Here is an 18,824-nt window from a genome sequence, read left to right on the forward strand (position 1 = left end):
GTCCTTTCAGAGATACAGAAATTCTCACTTTAATTCTTGAAGAGATTTAGGGTGACTTTTTCAATACAGAATTTAAGTCCCACTGTTGAGAAGCAGTAGCGAACAGCCTGTTGTGACAATACACTGCAAGGTAGGGCTCCAGGGAAGCTCACTGCGTGTCACTGAAATTGCAAAGGGAACATAAGTAAGCAGAATGCAAATATCTAACTGGAATTTAACCAAAAGATTGACAGCATCTCTGGCTTTTGCCAAAAAACACACCATGGGGTTTAAACTAACTGGAACAATGAGCAGTTGAGTTTCTCTATCATCTGGAAGGTGGCAAAGCAGCTTTGATGGCACGCTTGGTGTCAGTGTGTAACTTTGTATTCCACCCTGCAGCGTGTTGGTGATCACCCAGGCTGCCATGGGTGTGGAGAGCTAGTCTGGGGAATGGGAAGTTAGTCTTGCCTTGGCAGCACAGAACTTGATATGAACTAATTCACTTTGTTTCATGTCAGGATTGAACAATCCACGCCACCACGTGTTACACAAAACAATATGCTGCCTTCTTCAGCTTCTTGGCAGCATAAATAAGCTTGCACTGATGTAGAAGGCTGCTTGAGTTGTTTTTCCTGAGTTAAGAGCTTTAAAACTTCTTCTGTTATAAGATTAGACAACATTTTCTCAGTATAGAGATACTGTAAGAGGATAATAATATATTTTGAAGAAATATTTCCATTTTCTACTCCTCCAGAGGTTATTTCATTGTTGGGGTTTTTTTGTTTGTTTTCTTTTACCCCAACTTTAACTGTGGAAAGGGATTTTATTAATACTTGGGCAGTTCACTGGTAGAAAAGAGGGAGATTGAAAAATGCATAATGAGGTTTGCAATAACATCTAGTGGAAGTAGCTTCCAAACTCTGACTAGCTCTTGGTGAGCCTTGAGCCTCCAATTCCCAGGCTGGATTAAAAATCCCAGCCTGTAAGGTCAGTGTCTGTTGAGGCCAAGGTATATTGCTAATTGGACATCTTGGAATCCCTTAGTTATGTGTTCTTGTTCAGAATAAGAAAAGAGGTTATTGCAAATATATGGAATTTGTTTCAATTAGTGTTGAGCTTATTTTTATATTTTAAAGATTGTGTTATATGGCATAGAAAATGCTTTTGGGACATTTTTTTACATTCTTTCAATAATAGGAAAAAACATTTGCTTTCACTGAAGCTGGGTTTTCATTCACTTTTAAATTTAACTGTCTTTTATGTATATACATACAGTGAGATAAGTAATTTACCAAAAACTGGGTAGATATGTGTCTTTTAAACTAAATTCCTCTCCCAATTTTGAATAAATGAAAAGTAATTTACAGACATACTTGTTGCTTATTCAAACTGTAATGCGAATTTACTTTGGAAAAATTAACAGATGATGCTTTATTTGGTGATCTCTGAAATAATCTGCTGTAAGAAGTTACATACCAGATAAAACAAAGTGAAGCGCTATACTGCTTGTTAGCAATTTGGCCAAAATTCTGATAATGAGTGGGCATGGAAATGGATTTGTTCCACTGGGCAGATCGCCACCAGTTCAAGGTTCAAGAACTTTGCTAGGTTTTTTCGTGAGGGAGGGACACTGGGTGAAGAACTTGAATTCAAATTGTGGCTCTTCATCAACAAGAAAATTGTATTAAATAACCATGCCAGTAGCATGGCTGTGAAGTGTTTGTTTGTAAGCTGGTTGCTGTCTCGTTAACAAAGTGATTTTTTTTCTTTCAGGTTATGGTTTTGTTGACTTTGACAGCCCAGCAGCTGCTCAGAAGGCAGTTTCTGCTTTAAAGGCCAATGGAGTCCAAGCACAGATGGCAAAGGTGAGTTAAAATAACCAGCTAATTTTTGCAATGCATTGTGAAGGGGAGCAAGCTTGTACAGTGGCACAAGGGCTGTGTGGAGTTTCCAGCTGCAGGGTCCTTAACAGAGAGCACAGTCCTCAAGCCACATGATTTTTAATGTAATAAAATGAAGACTTTTGACTGCCATATCCTAAATAATCTCAACTAATTAAATAAAGAAGCATGATATTGTAAAGTCTCCAAACTGATCTCATTGCATTTATCAATTTATTCTTAACATTTATCAATTTATTCAATATATATTCATCTAATTTATTAATTTATCAATTTATTCATAACATGAGTTTATCAGTTTATTCATTTTCCATTGGCTTAATCAAACAGAAGTTTAGCAATCATTTGTAAAAACTACAGCAGGCTTAATGAATTGGTTTAGAGCACAAAGGTATGAAAGGTTTCAAAGATTGTCTGTTTGTTACTGAGGTTAGAAGCCTTGTGATGTAGGGAGTAATTTTTGAGTGTACCATGGCATAATTTAACCTTTGAACTTTGTTTCAGCCCTTCTAGTATATTTTCTGTGAGTACAAGTAAAATTTGAACCTGAGCATTCATGATAGATGTCTTGAAATTCTTAGCCAGCTCTTGGCTGACCTACTTTTGCATCAAAGCAAACCCAAGAATTACTAAAAAATAACAGAATGAAAGCTATCTTCTTTTTCTCTAATTTTTAACGAATCTTGCTTCTGAACCAGCTTATTTGCCAAATGTGAGCTTCAGAGCATCTTCAGTGCTCTTTTATGAAATTAGGGAGGTGATACTTTAGTAATGATACCATCATGCATTCTTGTTGGGTCAGATGGCCTGGTTCCAAAAGACAGCCATAAACACCTCTACAAATTTGTTAACTAAAGAAAATATTACCAGTAGAATCTGTTGATATAATTCTGGTACCTCTTAAAGCAAATTTATTTTTAGTTTGAAAATTATATACTAATTAAAAAACCCTAAAATCTAGTAATCTCAGAGGCTTTTTTCTTAAAGTAGTCTGTTAAAAATCTAGCAAATCTTTTATAGTTATCCACTAGGTACAGATTTTTTTCAGATGAGATATTTTCCACAGCTTCTCAGCTGAAGAGAACAGTTAAGCTAACAACATAAATGTCTTTGGATGGATTCCAGGGCAACAAAATGGAAACCATATGTTTCATACTTAATGCGTGTTTCATTACAGCCGTGACACAAACGTACATGCTTACTGGAAAACACTTGAGGGTTTTTTCCTTTTATAAGGTTTTACGTATGCTTAATAAAGGCCATTTATTTAACCTTTTGGTTTTAGGTGTTCACTTTAAAATATACCCCGGATTTTTCAAAGTTCTGTCTGCCATCCTATGAATATGATATCTAGATAGAAGCTGGAAAAAGAAATTTTGAAGTCATGTAAATTCATTTTCTTAATAAACTTTCATATCTGATTTAACTGTTTTCTTGAGTAGATGGAGAAGCTCTAATAATTAACTATAGTAACCTAATGAATAGTTTCTTAATCTTTTTTATAGTATATATTTCTGACTCAATTCCTCTGACAGTTCCAAGATTGGTAATATTTCTTTTTGTTAGCATTAGTGAAAAAATGTGCACCAAAATATGCTACAGTTTTGGGTATTTTTCTGGCCCTGTGTGAAGCTTGATGACCTGTGGGAAACCTGTAATTATGAGGTTTGCATTCCAGTGAAACTTGTTCTGCTTCTTAACACAGAGAGAGTGTTTGAATTACTAAAAAGACCAACTCCGGAACCAGCCCAATGAACAGTGCCACAACAAACAGTCACTAGTGACTATGAATTTCAGTGCTTTGATTTTTGTCTATTTTGAGCCATTGTATTTTTTTTCCCCCTCTGGGCAATGTTGTTCTCCTTTTGTCTGAAAAACCCTGTCTCTGCTTAGATGCTCCAAACTGGGAATGGCCAGTCACAGTTGTTTTGGCAAGATTAGCAGATCACACCCTTCACATGCAAAACACTATAAAAGTTTGTGTTTGTGTATTTGGTATTTTATGCTTTTGCATGTGACCACCTGTGCCAGGGGGTGGTGATCCTGCAGTGCCACTGCTCCAGGCTTAAGCCTGAGTGTCACAGAGAGGGATCTGAGGAGTTTCCTGGCTGTCTGGGCAAATGATTTCTTTAGTGGCCACCACAACTGCTGCAGTTTCAAAGAGGAAATCCGTGCCTGTTGGTGTGATTTATCCATGGGAAGGTGTTGTAATTACTCTGTGCCCAGGCTGTCAGGAGCAGCACAGCCCCTCAGTGCTCTCACCCTTCCCCAGATGTGGCTCCTGACCCACAGCTGAGCAGGGAGGAAAACGTTGGAGCCACGTCCTGGCTCTGGCTGCCATAAAGTCCTTTTTGCAGTGTCCTACTGTAGCTCTAGGTCAGCGAGTTAAAAACTACTCAGCAAGTTCATCTGCAAATCCTACTTAAGTGGAAGTGGTTCAGATTTTTATATATCAAATTTTTTGTTGTTTTGTAGAGATAACTTCAAAATACAGTTATATTGTTTTTCAAAATATTAACTAGTGAATGACATTGTAGGTTGGGTTTTGGGGGTTTGTTTGTTTGTTGTTTTTTGGTGTTGTGGGGGTTTTTTTTTCCCTATCCATGGGGTAAAATCATGCTGTACTTGGCAGTCTGCTTCCAAATTGATCTCAGATGAGAAAAATCCCACTTGCTGTTTTACTACTGCTGAGCACAGTGGGAAGGCCCAGGGCCCGAGATACAGCTTCAAGCCAAATCCTGCCAAATCTGTTCCAGGGTCACTGTTGATGGAGAAGTGGCCACCACTCAGGAGATGCCACGATAAAGGAACCCTGTCAGTCCATTGCTCATGAAATACCATCTCTTCAGCTATTCTGCTCTTTCTGAGATCTGAACTGGGAACCCTTGGCTAGGACAAGGCAGCCTGGGAAGATTTTTTGCTTTGTGCTGGTTACCAGTGTCTTCTGGTCACTGCTGAAGCAAATGTTTCCAATGTTTTGTTGTGGCCAAAAAATGTGGCTAAGAGCTCACATAAGGTGATAATAGCCAGGGGATGGGAGTAGTTTTTGGATAGAAATTTAAAATGGATTTAACAAGCTATTGCCCCCCTCCTCTCTTCCACTTGTGTATTGCTAGTGGTAAGTCCATCTTTTTTAGGGTATGTAGGTGGCTGTGGAAGGATATCAGATGATGTGAGCTGTACTGGTAGACAGCTTGTTTCAGTACAAACCAGTAGATTATCTCTTACTCAACAGATCAAAGAGCAAATACATGTCTTGCAAGAGTAGTGTTATTACTAAGCTAGTTAGTAACTTCTGGGTGTCTGATTTCTATTTTCATTTCTTTTAATTTATCAATTTTTTTTTTCTCAGTTATTGTTCTTGCTCCTAGAGGAACAATTATAAACCAATAATCATAAGTTCAAAAGTTGTGGTTTTGTAGAGCTGTGCATCCTTAGGTAAGATCAGTAGTAGTATTGAAAAGCTTTGACCATTTTGTTTGTTGGAAAAGTTGTGGTTGCTGTCAGAGTGATTCTTCTGAGAGCCCTCTTCTCTTCCCACCACCCCTCAGATAAAAGTGAGATAACTCTAGGTTTCTATATTATTCAGAGCAGACAGAAAGTGACTTCATGTATATGAAGATAGATGCACACAGAAAATCCACTATATATTGGTATTTTGAATGGAGATTTAAAATACTGAGAGTCTGTAAGGATGTTTTAGAAATGGTGAGCTATAAGTGCTATGGAGATATCAGACACCAATGTTCTTGTAGGCTTTTGACTTTGAGGTTAACATAAAGCATTCAAGTCACTGCTCAGACCAAGTTCTGTCCCATTAAATGATGTTAATGTAGCTACTGAAGCTACTGAAGCAACTGTTTCAAATGGAAAGTTGACTAATTCTTACTTTCTGGATGTAAACCAAAGTATAAATATAAAAGGTAAAAAAGAGCTACTAAATAAGAATGGTTAATAAAACCCACAGTTCTTCTCATCTTTCTGTCCAGCAGACTTAAGACAGGAAGAGAATCATTGCGTTTGTAGCCCAGATAAAGTTAGCAAGAGAATATCTGTATTATACTGGCAGCATTGTAGAGCTGCACAAGCCAGCTAGAATACCAGTGTGGCTCTGCCAGCTCAGACTTCACTGAGTGTTAACTCCTTCCTGGCATGGGACATTTGTACAACCAGATTGGCCATCTCCTGGTAGGCTGACAGATTTCTGAGTAATAGTGAAAGGCTTATATCTACTAAAACTGTTCTACATAAGAATTACCCCTTTTTGCAAAGAACTTGCAATGTACTTTAGGCATCACAAGAAGGATTAATGGATGCTCTCACAATTCAACTTCAACCATGTGTTTGAAATTAGTGTAGTGTCCTCTCTTTAAATGATTTAGCTGTCCAAGTCCAACACAGCTGCTCGATGACCCTGATTCTCCACACTTTGTTGTTGAGGATCTTGTCTTCTCATGTCTCTTCAATTCTCTCTCTCCTTATGAGACTTGTAGTTCTTCTGTATGTACAACTTCACTATAAGTTAGTCAAGATAATTTATCACTCAAATGGTTGATATTCATTATTTTCCAGTTGGTGTTTTCTTGTCTTTTTTTCCATATGGAAGCATAAAGAAAACATAATGCTTACAATAGAAGCCATGAAAATAGTCCACGGACATGGAAGATTTCTGTGGTCAGTGAGACTTGTTAATTTGAGCCAGGAATGCTGTTCTATGTAGTAATGTGCATTTTTGTGGGAAGACTCACTGTTTATGCATTCAAAGATTTCCCCAGAGTTGCACATTTTAGGACTTGGGGCTTCAGATTCATAATGTTACAATTTCCTCCTCCTTAAAGTCTTCGCCTCCGCTGACACAATGAAGTGTGGTCCTGCTTATTCGTGTTAGCTCTCACATTACCATATCACTAAATACTTTCAAATATTTTAAACTTGTGCAAAAAATTAGGGCCGTCTTAACGATTGCTTCTTATTTGAATTGTGTCAGAATAACAATGTACTAACAATGTAAAGGATGTTCTCCCATCACATACTGACTCCTGCCATTCTTATGACACAATTTGTGTTTTCTGGAGTGGTCTACTGGCCCCCAAAGCAAAAGACCAAATTCTGAAACTTGTTACGTGGAGTGGGTTTTAGCTTATGATGAATATGAGCCCATTGTCTGAGTTCATGTTGGCCCTCTAGAGTACAGAGATGAATTTGCAATCTTTCTTTTTTCACTCATGATTACAAAGGCAGAACTGTGATGTACTCTCCATGTGCAGGTAGCTTTATCTTTCTTTCCTACATTTTTATACTTTAACTTACTCTAGGTGACTTTTTTCCCCAGTGCATTTGAAAAAGATGAATTGTCACACCATATGAAGTGTGAACTTCGGGAGGGAAAAGCTGCTTAGCTGCTTGTCCTCATCTCTGTAACAGAAATCAAGGCTTTTCCACACCTAATAAGCAAAATGTATTGGAGGCAGGTCTTCCTTTATGTTGCTGGTGAAGAACATGCTTTTAAATGAGCAAAAATGAGCGAACTTTTAAGTTCACTAATATGTTGCTTATAGTACTTGTCTTCACTGTGACAACCTTCTGGAGAATTAAATCAGTTTTCATTCCTATAGAGCAAACCAAGAAAAATAGTTTAGGTTACCATGGTGCTAGTGCACTTAAGCTAACTGGAGAAGGTAGGCATGTTGCAGTTTTTTTATTCTGCATCTGGGCTTCTGAATGCCAGAGAACAGATGACAGGCAAACTGGAGCTAACTCAAGCAGATTTCTACAGCAGTTTTTAGCAACTGTCTCAAAAAGTTTCCTTTTTACCTCGTTTGTACTACTTTTTGTAGGTAATAGTATTAAATCTTACTGCAACACCTTTTAAATAAACATAATAATTTTTCCTCCTTATATTTGTAAAAGTTCTTAAAAGCCATTATAAAATAAATTGAAGGTAAGCCAAGTTTTGCTTACCTGGGAGCCAAATGACTATCATGTCAGGAATTGCAAGTGCACTAATAGACAGTTAACAACCACTTGCCTTGAGTAAAGAGCTTCAACCCACACAAGTTGATCTCAGTTGCTAAGTAGTGCTGTGGCTTGTTCTGGCAAGGGTCTGGTGCCTTCTTATGAGCTGTGGTGGGCTCAGAGCTCCCAGAGAGCACCTTCGTGCCCTTCTGGCAAAGCAAAATCACTGAGAAATAAAAAGGAATGTATTAATGCAGTGATAGTCAGACTGATCACAATGCTTACTGTAGTTTAATTTCTCTTCTTAATACAGATGTGCCTGTAAAAATAAATTTAAATGTTTAGTGTATTAATCATATGCAGTTCTGGAGAACAAGTGAAGATTATGGTAGTGATTTCTCCCTGGTTTTGTTGTTAACAGTCTGTGGTCAGACAATATTAAAACTGTGACTAAACCAGACATATTTCAGTGAGAAACTGGCCAATTGTAGATTTTTAAGTAGTATCTATATGAAGGCAGACAAGCATTTAATCCCTTTCCTATCAGGCCGAGGATCTTCCATGCTGTGAGCAGAGCCTAGTCACATGTTTGTGAATGGCTATCTGTTCACTCTGACCTTACACAGAGCAACACAAAACAGATGCCTTTGCCTTTTGCCAAGTTTCTTGCTCACAATTTAGGAACTATTCCACACGCACAGGAAGGTTTTTTGTTAATTTCTTGCAGATGATGCTAGAGCACTTCACATTAGGTAAGAATCCTGATCACCTCTTCCTGCAGAAATAAGTATTAACAGTGGATCATTCCCACCACTGTTATAAGAAATGCTGTGTGTTACAAGAGCTCTTTGGGAAAAAGCATCGTGTTACTCTGCAAGAGCTCTGCTCTACATCTTTATATTGTTACATTCTGGTAGAGAACTTCTGGAGACACAGCTGAAGGTGTTTGGTGAGAAAACACTGAGAGAAAATTGATGACTTGCATTGCTAAAAACAAGACTTACTAGTTTCCTCAGTAATATGGATATTTACAGTAGCCCACAAATTCCCTGACATTGCCTTTAATCTGAAAATGCTGAGCAATTTCAGCATCTTTCAGGATCTGCTGATGGTTCTCTTAAATAAGGAGAACCCTGCATGAGATATGAAGGCACTCAAATTAAGCAGTTTTCCTAAATTGTATAAATTCAAAAAAAACTACTACTTCAGTAGTTTGTATGTTAATGGAGGCTTGCTGCCCAGAATTAGGGAACTTCCCACTGATTTTAGTAAATATTTTTTATCATCTCCATTAAATAGTGCAAATAATTTCAAGAGATTTAAGGTATATAAGGGGAAAGTGGCTTATACAATTTCATCTGTTTTAAGCAGAGAAACACCTACTTTAAATTCTAAGGATGATTACAGTGTATAGGCAAGGTTTGAGCTGACTTATTTTGGAAGGTATTTTTGCTGATTTCATTTTATTTTTCTTAATTCCAGAAGAGGAATTAAAAACTCAGGTATCAAAGGATTTAGTTTTCTCTGCTGAGACAGAATAGTAATAACCCTGTGAATTAAGCTATGATGAGACAGGTTTTGGTGAGGAAGAAAGTCACAGAACTTGAAGTATTAAACTCTTGCTTGCCAGAGAGAGATGACTTAAATCGTTTGTCTTCCTCCTCACTTTCTGAATTTTAACTGTTAACCTGTAACCATTTTTCATGACAAAATCTTTTATAAAGGCAAACATCTGTTTGTACAGTGCCTTTTGTGTAAGGTAGCACAGATCTGGAAGGGGAATCCTAGTTGTGGCTGCTATTTGGAAGTCAGCTTGGAAACTCAGCGTGTTCTAAGGGGAAGGAACTAACTTGCTGCTTGCAGTCTCCCAAAACGTCCTCAGATAGGTGTTTCAAGGTTTAACAGCCTTGTGGACATGACAGAAGCTGCATGGTGAAATAAGTCATTCACAGGAAGAGAGGAGGTGTCTTGCACATTAACTGGTATAAGTCTTCCACTGTCAAACCATAGGGAATTCCAAATACACTCAAGAAAAAGTTCAGTCTTGCTTTGCATCTGTGCCAGCTGTAGTAGGGGTTGCAAACGAGCATTGTAAATGAGCCCTTTTGTGAACCAATGGCAGTCTCTTTCTTTTCTTGAAAAGTGAAGAAGTGGGTTAAATTAATCTGTCCTGACCTAGTTGGACTTGCTGTTCTTTATGGGTCCCTTCCCACTTGAGATATCCTGTGGTTCTGAGATTTATCCTGATAGCTGAGCTGCTGCTGTTCCCCAGAGTGGCTGTGGGTTTGCACCTGCAGTGTGGATACCACTTCAATGCACTGTGGAATGTGTTGGCATTTTAGCTATTTTGCTGGAAGAATTACAGATGGAAGAAATGTCAAGTTTTATTCCAGGATTTCAGTGAGGCATCCTCATCTGTTGGCAGCTTCTTTGCTTTTCGTTTCCTTTCTGTGCCTGCCATCTTTACCAGTTCTAGCTGTGGATGTGTGTGGAAGTGTCTTCAGACTCCCCTTTGTCTGCTGGGCTCTGTGTGTTCCATCAAGGGATCAAATCAGAAGTAACTGAATCCCTGGGAGTATTCAGGCTGTACTAGACTGATGTGGAGAAAGGGTCAGGAAAGCAGAAATCCTTTCCAGTCAGACATTCAAAATGCACTTTTACTGCCTATAATAAAAAATAAAACATTCAAAACTTTTCCTTTCAAATACTATTTGGAATTTCAGAAAATCTTGCTATGGCTACAAGTGCAATTTTGTAATGCCAATGCCTGAAACCTCCTTTAAAGCTTTTGCTAATAGAACTCGTTAAAGAAGGAGGTTAAGCATACATATCTCAAGGTGCAAAACAAAATTGCCTAATACTCTCTAAGTAACAAACCAGTTCTAACACTGTGAAAACTCTTCATCTCACATTCCTGCCTGAGGAAATTTGTGCTGAATGTCAAGATGTAACTACTGTAACACTGCACAGCAATTAATATTAATATTAATGTCAGCTCTGGTCTCACAGTGAATCCATTTTCTTGTGTTCTCTTTCTGTTGATTTTTCTAATATGAAAAAGAATTCAGATATCCTATGATAAGATAATTTGAACCCCAAACTTGTCTGTGTGCTATATAGATTCAGTATTTTGGAAGGGAGATGTCTCTGCTAGGTAACAAAAGAAAAATCATACAGGGTAATCAAATGCCATTTGTAATGGACCATAAAGGGGCCAATGAGGCAACATTTGGGAGCTGGAAAAGGTTGTTTTGTAAGGGATGTGGGATTTGGGGGTGCCTAGGAATTACAGCCATACCAGTGGCAGAGGCATGCACATCAGGAGGATGTAATGGCAGAACATTTCCCTCCTGTAGGTCTTTTATTCAGATTTCTTTAAAAACTCTTTTGGAAAACTTCAAAACATTAACTTTTTTCAACTGAATGTTAGGCTTGGGGTAAAAATCTAAAAAGGTAAAAGTTTTTCAGCCTAGAATTTGCTTCCCCATTTTTAATTTTCATTAGGTTTTGGAACAGGATAGTTCATTTCTGTGCCTAAAAGATGTGACCTCCCCCCAAGCCTCAAAACTTTTTTTTTTTCCCCTCCTGGGAAAAACTAGCCCAAACTGAGAGGTGATATCCAAGAAATCAAGTTATAAAATTATGCAATATGCTGCTAAAAGTGCTGGGATATTATTAATATAAGGGCAGCTTAAGGACAAATTGATGCCTGATCTGCATGTGAAGATATCACCATCCATCCAGTATAATCACTTTAAAAAATGTTTTAATGGCAGGAGGCAAGTGTTGTGGTTTTGTATGGTTTTGTTTTTGTTGTCTGGTTTGATTCAAACTTCCCTGCAGGCCAGTCAGCCCTCTTGTCCAGAAGGAAAATATGTTGTGGACTGTGCCATCAAGTATGTTGGGACCAATAAATATGTTAGGACAGTGGGCAGAAACTGATGCCCAGGGAGTTCCACCTGCAAATGAGGATGAACTTCTCTACTGGGCAGTGACTGGAACAGATAGCCCAGAGAAACTGTAGAGTGTCCCTCACTGGAGATGTCCAAGAACTGTCTGAACACAATCCTGTGCAATGTGATCTAGAGTGACCAGACATGGTCCTTTCCAACCTTACCCATTCTGTGTTCTATGAAAATTGTGTGTATATATCACTAAAATTGATTCCAGATCATGTCACTGCAGATGCCAGAAAAGTTCCACTGGATCTGGGCATCCTGCAGAGACTTAAATTTATACCAGGCTAACAGTGATGACATCAAAGTTTTGCACAACTTTAAAGGCCATGTCCCATGACTATGTGGATTAAGAATGTGCTTCAGTACAGAGCATGGCCAGTGATCACCAGCATGAAAGAGATGCTCCCCTGCCACAGCTGGAAATCTTTAGACAAACACTGGAAATCATCAATTTCAACAAAAAAGGTTTATTTGAGGTGTCATTTTGTGGCACATACATAGATAACACAAAGTAGTGAATAGCCTAAGATCAGGAGAATGGCAAAAATGTGGCTACATTTGTGTCCTCCCTAACTGCTCCTCTCCTGGCTGCCCTCCTCTCTCATTTTGTCTGTTTCTAGAGAAAGTTTCTGGAAGCCTTTTGCATTGTCTGAATGCATAACGTAAAAGTTTGGTGAAAAGTCAAAAATGTTCATGTGTGGAAGGAGATGGCAGTGTCCTACTCATTTCTCTATCACCCTATTCTTTTGGCATTATTATGGCAGTACATACTCTTAAATCCATTTTCTCATTTTTTCCTAATATTATTTTCCAGTTGTCACCCCAATTTTTTCTCTCTTTAATTTACATCTGGCTTTCTTAGTGCTTTCCACCTCTCTTGCACTTCTTGTCTGCTAATTTCTTTCCTTTATCTCATTTTTACTTTTTTTTTCCTTTCAGAAAAATTTGAAACCTGGAGTTTTAACATGGACTATAAACTGGTCAATTATTCACCTTTATCTCTACTAAAAAATGTCAGTGTCAGCAGTAATAGGAGAAGGGGAACTTCCTCAGGAATGCTGCAGGCAGTGGCAGAAGATAGAGGTCACTATTACTAGGAAAGATGAGCCTTTACAAAGGGCCTGAGAATTACAAATCTGCACCAGAAGTCATATGTAATTGTTTGTTTTAAATTCAAAATGTCAGCAGCAACAACAATAACAGTTGGTTTTAATTCTCTTTCAGCAACAGGAACAAGACCCGACTAACTTATACATTTCCAACCTGCCTCTTTCCATGGATGAGCAGGAGCTGGAGAACATGCTGAAGCCCTTCGGGCAGGTCATCTCCACCAGGATACTGCGGGACTCGAGCGGGACAAGCCGTGGCGTCGGCTTTGCAAGGTACTGCAGTGGTGTCAGCTGTGCTGGCAGCCTCTTGCCTTTGTTTTGATTGAAAAGGCAAGAGTAGGTGGAAAAGGCAGGAACTACAGAAAATGACAAAGTTTATAAAGAGAAGGGAAATTGAGATGGAGTTACCCAGTAGGGTTTTGTTAATTCGCCCTTTGGTAAAGCTGTGTCTCATCTTGCTTAGATGGCTAAATCTAAATTTATTGCTCTTGCTGGACAACTATCTAGAACAAGAATTCACTCTAAACCACTTCCTTCTCTTTTTTGTACTTCTCCTTTCTCCTCTGTCCCTGAACCAGTAAGCAAGAATTACGTGATGCTTCCCAGAGACTTCTGTGACTTTTGTGGCTTGTGAAGTTTGAATCCCAGGCAGCAGACCAGAAGGAAGAACCTTCTTCCCCACCGTCATGCCTTTTTTTTTTGTTTTTCTTCCTTAGTTCCTTGAAGAAAATAAACTCATCATTGCCAGTTGAACATCAGCCCTTTGAATTTTCAGGCTCATTAACATGATGTCAACTGGGAAAGAAACTATTTTTATTCACTTACAGTAAATCTCATCTTAAAATATTTGTGTGCTAAGTCAAATATCTTGCCCAAATCAACAAGAACAAGTATTTCCCATAAATTAGTAGATACATCCCAAATATTCTGTCCATATAAGTTTACTTTTTATCTAGTTAATGCAGTTATTTTTTCTGGGATCTTTTCATCAAAGCCTTTTCTGTGCTGTTTTTATTTGTCTAGGTCCTGCTTTAAACCTGGTATAATAATCAAAATTTAGAGGCTTTAAATTGATGGTTTCTATTATCAAAAATAAAAGCATGCTTTGAGCAAAGGATTGGGATCTCAAAATATGTGATAAAATCTCTGTGAAATTAAATTTCAGTAATTCAGATGTTCAGCCAATATTATAATAGCTCTGTATTCGAACAAAATAGCAAAATCTAAAATTAGTGCACAGAAAAGAACTGAACAAATTTATCTCCTGACGAGGCCAAAATTTTTAGGGATTGGTTTCCTTGTGAGTTGGCTGGGGGGTATTTCATAGCACTGTGATTTTCTTTTTCTTTTTTATTTTTTTTTTAAATCTCTTTCCCCACCAACCTCCTGACCCCCAACTTAATATGCTTGTCAAACTACCAAGTTCCAAGATGGTATAACAGAGGAACAAAATCAGATGTAACAGAGTGAAATTCATTATTTAAGAGCAGAAAACCAGCAAGTTTGGGCTTTGCTAAAATTTCTTCCTGTCCCCTTTAAAAAAAATCAACAAGTGTTTGTAATATTTTTGGGGTAAAGTTAACTGGACATTTTAATTTCCTTAATATACGTGTGTTTTATATGTAGCTTTCTCTTTTTGGTAGAATCCACTAACACCCACTCTAAAATTCAGTAGACATTTCGAATTCATCCTCCCTACAGTTGTGTACCACCTCTACCGTTAATGAGTGGTATGGTAGGAAACATGGTGGGATGTATTTTCTCTAATATAGCTGGAAGTGTTCTAGAATCATATGCAAAAGTCAAAAAGACTTGTGTGTATGCAAAACCTCACTCATGTTGAAGACATTAAAACAGAACAGTTTTAAAGTATTTTCTCAATAGTTTCTGTATTATGCATTTTGTGTTTTATACATGACTAAATTATTTTTATACAAATGTTTATTCATATACATACATGTAGTATACATAAGTTGTAGGATAAGTGTTGCTTCTATATCTGATTAGAGTTTCTTTCCTTCTACAAGGTGAACGTTTTTCTTGTATTGGAAAATTCTCAGATAAATCTTAATTAAAGCTAAAATTTTTTAAGAAACCTGTAGACATTAAATAAACATTTTAATTTCTTGCATTTGGGAGACTTTTAATAATTTCACAGGGAGTAATGTATTCTATCAAGTTCAGACTTGAATCTGAAACTAAATTTTATTGTTTGTTCCATGTGAGACAAAAAAAAAAAAATTCGATTTCTTTGATGCAGATCCAATAATCCAGAACTTATGAAAATTCTCTAGGAAATATTTTTTGAATCATTAGGAAAACCTCTTGGTCAGTCTGGCTTTTTGGTGATACTGGTTATTATCTATGCTTATATTTTGTCAGCCTGTGCAGAAAGGATATCAGAATTTAAAACATGCCAAGACAGTAATTTTTAGTCCTGGACCTGGTGGTCCTTTGCTGATGTGACCATTGGCCTAATTTGTGGATATGAATTACAGAACTTAATGAACAAATGAAAAGAAATTATCTGTTCAACATAACCAAAAATCATCTTGCAAGCAGCTGCAGAATAAGTTCTTCTTTTTAAAATACATTTTGTTGTAATTGCACATCTCAGTCATACACTGTGACTGATGGTTGGGGCTGGCAGATCCACCCTGCGGGTGTGCAGCCTCTCCCAGGCCAGCAGGAGCTCTCCAGCCGTCAGCCCAGTGTGGTGAGTCTGGCTCTGACAGCACAAGTGCACAAACCTCTGCAAGATTTTGGGTACATTCTCAGTGGCCATCGCAGCTCTGCTGGTCCTGGCTCCTGTTTGGAACTTGGAGATGATTAAATAAGAGCCAGGGGCGTCATTTAGTGGAGGTGATGTGTATTAGCTAAAAGCTGCCAAGTCAGTTTGGGTCATGCAGTCAGGCAGGTTTATATTTGAGTTTATTACCCTTAAACTGAACAGACAGTTCTGAATCCTCTCTTAAGAGTGGCATTAACCTTTGCTGCATGCATGTACACTGAGGATTCAGTTATGACTTCGACTGAGTCAGTCCTGCTTCTTTCAAGACAAGAGAGGTACTTCAAACAGCTTGGATAGCTACAGTACAATTTCTGAGTAAATAAGAGTATTATTTTCAGTTTGGCACTGACTTTGGTCTCAGAGTGCATAAAATGTTAATTGAGTTTGGCTTTACCTTCCTGAAGTTATATGTTCTTAGAAAACATCTTCTCCATTGTTCACACATTGGAAAGCAAGCCACAGCAGTGAAGAGGGAAAAAGCAAGAAATATGATTTGAGAAAAAGCAAGAAATATGCTTTAAAAAAAATTACAAACATGGGAATCTGGTTGAGTGTTTAATTTATGTAAATTATTCTGTATTTTCTTAGGATGGAGTCAACAGAAAAATGTGAAGCAGTGATTGCTCATTTTAATGGAAAATTCATAAAGACACCAGCAGGAGTTTCTGGTATGTTGCATATATTTCTTACAAGATGTATGAATGGGTTATTGCTTACATGATGGAAGCCTGTTACACTGATTGTTGTATCTGGCTTCTCATTTAGAGGCAGGCTTATTAAAATTAAACTGTGTCTTTTTGGATGGCTGTAATGCTTGCTTGGAACGCAGTATATTGCTTTTCTGTTGTAAACCTTTTCTAGGAATCTAGTAGTGTTCTCTCTTAGCAGAGAAACAAGCAGCTAAGATGCCAGCTATGTACAAATTTACATCCCACGTAATCCCAGTTGAAGTGAGGAAACAAATATCTGTATCAGAACAGAATTTGGCTGATTGTCCATAAACAGGGCTTTTTTCAGAGGCAAAAATGAGCTGGTTTTGTCATCTGTTGATGATTTTTTCCACATATTTAAAAAAACCCACATTTGCTTAGAAAAAAAAAATGGAATCTGCAGCATTGCCTGGCATGATGATTCACTGGGGAGCTGCAACTCCCAAGTCAGCGTAGGTTTTAAAGTCCTTCAGGAAAATGGAAGGAGGTCAGCATAGAATGCTGGTTCTAGAAATATTGTGCCAGGCAAAATTCAGAGAAGTCTTAGTACAATTTTGTTGTCACGCCAAGTTCCTCATCAGTTTGTCTGCTTTGTCAGCACTGTTTCTAAGAGACAAAATGTATATTCCATGAATACTGAAAAATGAGAGGAAATTCAATGCTGCTGAGTAAAATAGAAAGTAAAGAGGACAATAGAGAAGGAAAGAATACATGCCTGACATTCCAGGCAGCTTTCGGTAGGCATTTTATTGAGGATCCCAAGTGGGAATTTTACAAATTACAGTGTTGATGTGGTTGCTGAAGCTGCTTTTATCCCACTGGTGAAATGTTCCCTGCAGCCAGACCCTGTCACTGAGGAGGAGGGAAGTAGCCCTCGGCAGGCAGACAAGAATGTGGCTTGTTTAGTAAAACTCCAAACGTGCCTCATCCCTGAAAGACTGCTCCAGTTTGAGGCAGTCTGTGCTGCTGTAAGGATGGAAAATGCTTCAGAGCACAGGAAGCCACTCCCTTCGGCAAAGCTAATCTAATGCAGTATTTGGACTTCCCTAGCCTTGCTTTCACAGACCCTTTGCACAGGGATTAATTGCTGATGCTGTTATTTAGTTAAAACTTTGTTACAAAGTTTTGGTAAGTTTAGGCACATTGTTGTTTTGTTGTTTTTTTTTTTACTTTAGTTATATTGTAATCTTTTCTCTATTACATTTAGTAAAAATGTTGCAGTCTATGTATATACAGTAATGACACCAAAGAACTGTAACAGAAGCTGCTATTAGTGCTTTTTAGTTTGTTAATTTTTATTTTCACTTGCATTGAATGAGCCATCAAGCATGTCATTGCTAATCATGCTCTGTCCCTGTTGGGTCATGGCTGAAGCTGGAGTTGCATCCTTATGTGAGGAGGTTCAACTAGGTCGAAATAAAAAATTGCTGCATGGAATTGTAGGAATGATTTTTGCAGTCTGAAGGAAACATTTAACATAAAAATGTGATGAATTTGGAGCAAGAAATTTGCACAGAACTGTCCATTGTCTGAAAGTGGAAATTAAACAGGGGTCTCGAGATGTAATCCACCTCACAGGCTTGAACTTCTGATGCTTACTTTGCAAAGTAGTTGTCCAGGCTCTCTGTCTAGGACAGGTAAAGAAAAACACACCTCCAGGGACTGTCCTTGTGCTTACAAAGGGTGTCTAGATCAGCCACTCAGAAAGAGAGAACTCCAAAGGTTTGGAAGTCAGTTAAGTGAGATGGGTCTCACCTTCAGTGATACTCAAAAAGAGACAAATGATCAGGTGCATAAGGGTCCAGTTGTGTGAACCTTGGTTCTTAAAGACCCTCAATTTTGTTGTATAGGGCACAGCCTCAGCTCTGTGTTTCGTGCTGGTGCTGTGAAGTTTCATTGCTCCTTGCAAAGGTTTTTATGGAGTTCCAATTCTTCCCAGAGTTCCACAGTTCGTAGCAAGCAGCTGTCCAATAATGCAATCATACTAGAGAATTCAGCTTATGCATCATAGTACACTGCAGTCTGCCAAAAAGTGGAGTGGAGTCATGAGGCAGCTGTGATTTTGGACTACCTGCACAGAGAAAACTGGATGGTAGTAGGAAAGCTCTTGAACAAACAGAGATTAGGAAACTGTTTTGAAATAGATTAGCGACCATTGAGATTATAAAGGATCGAGTTCAAACACATGCAAAACAAAATCATAAAACTGGATCTGTGTTTAAATTAAAACATTGTGTCCTAGAAACTTGGCTAAAATCAGCAAAGGGAGCTGGCTCTAAAAACACTGATATCAGGCTGAAGAGGGTAGGAGAGATGGGCCTGTAATGAAATAGGTGTGGGAGTAAGAACATTTGTTCAACAAAAACATGCTTTCATAAAGCAGCTTTGTTATTTTAGCTAAGTTTGGGCTTAAATGG

At 38.0% G+C, this 18,824-nt stretch overlaps 1 protein-coding gene across 4 annotated transcripts in view; it reads left to right on the forward strand.

The window, feature by feature from the left end:
- The window catches only part of RBMS1 (RNA binding motif single stranded interacting protein 1), a 142,680-nt gene that overhangs the window by 103,586 nt on the left and 20,270 nt on the right, over positions 1 to 18,824 (forward strand). For all 4 annotated transcript variants that reach the window (XM_063400662.1, XM_063400661.1, XM_063400663.1 and 1 more), the window contains exons 4-6: positions 1,756 to 1,847; positions 13,022 to 13,179; positions 16,286 to 16,365. In XM_063400662.1, coding sequence (XP_063256732.1) covers positions 1,756 to 1,847; positions 13,022 to 13,179; positions 16,286 to 16,365 — 330 coding nt within the window. The remainder of the gene's footprint in view (positions 1 to 1,755; positions 1,848 to 13,021; positions 13,180 to 16,285; positions 16,366 to 18,824) is intronic.

The sequence above is a fragment of the Prinia subflava genome, chromosome 6 (genome assembly GCF_021018805.1).
Source record: "Prinia subflava isolate CZ2003 ecotype Zambia chromosome 6, Cam_Psub_1.2, whole genome shotgun sequence".
Lineage (NCBI taxonomy): Eukaryota > Metazoa > Chordata > Aves > Passeriformes > Cisticolidae > Prinia > Prinia subflava.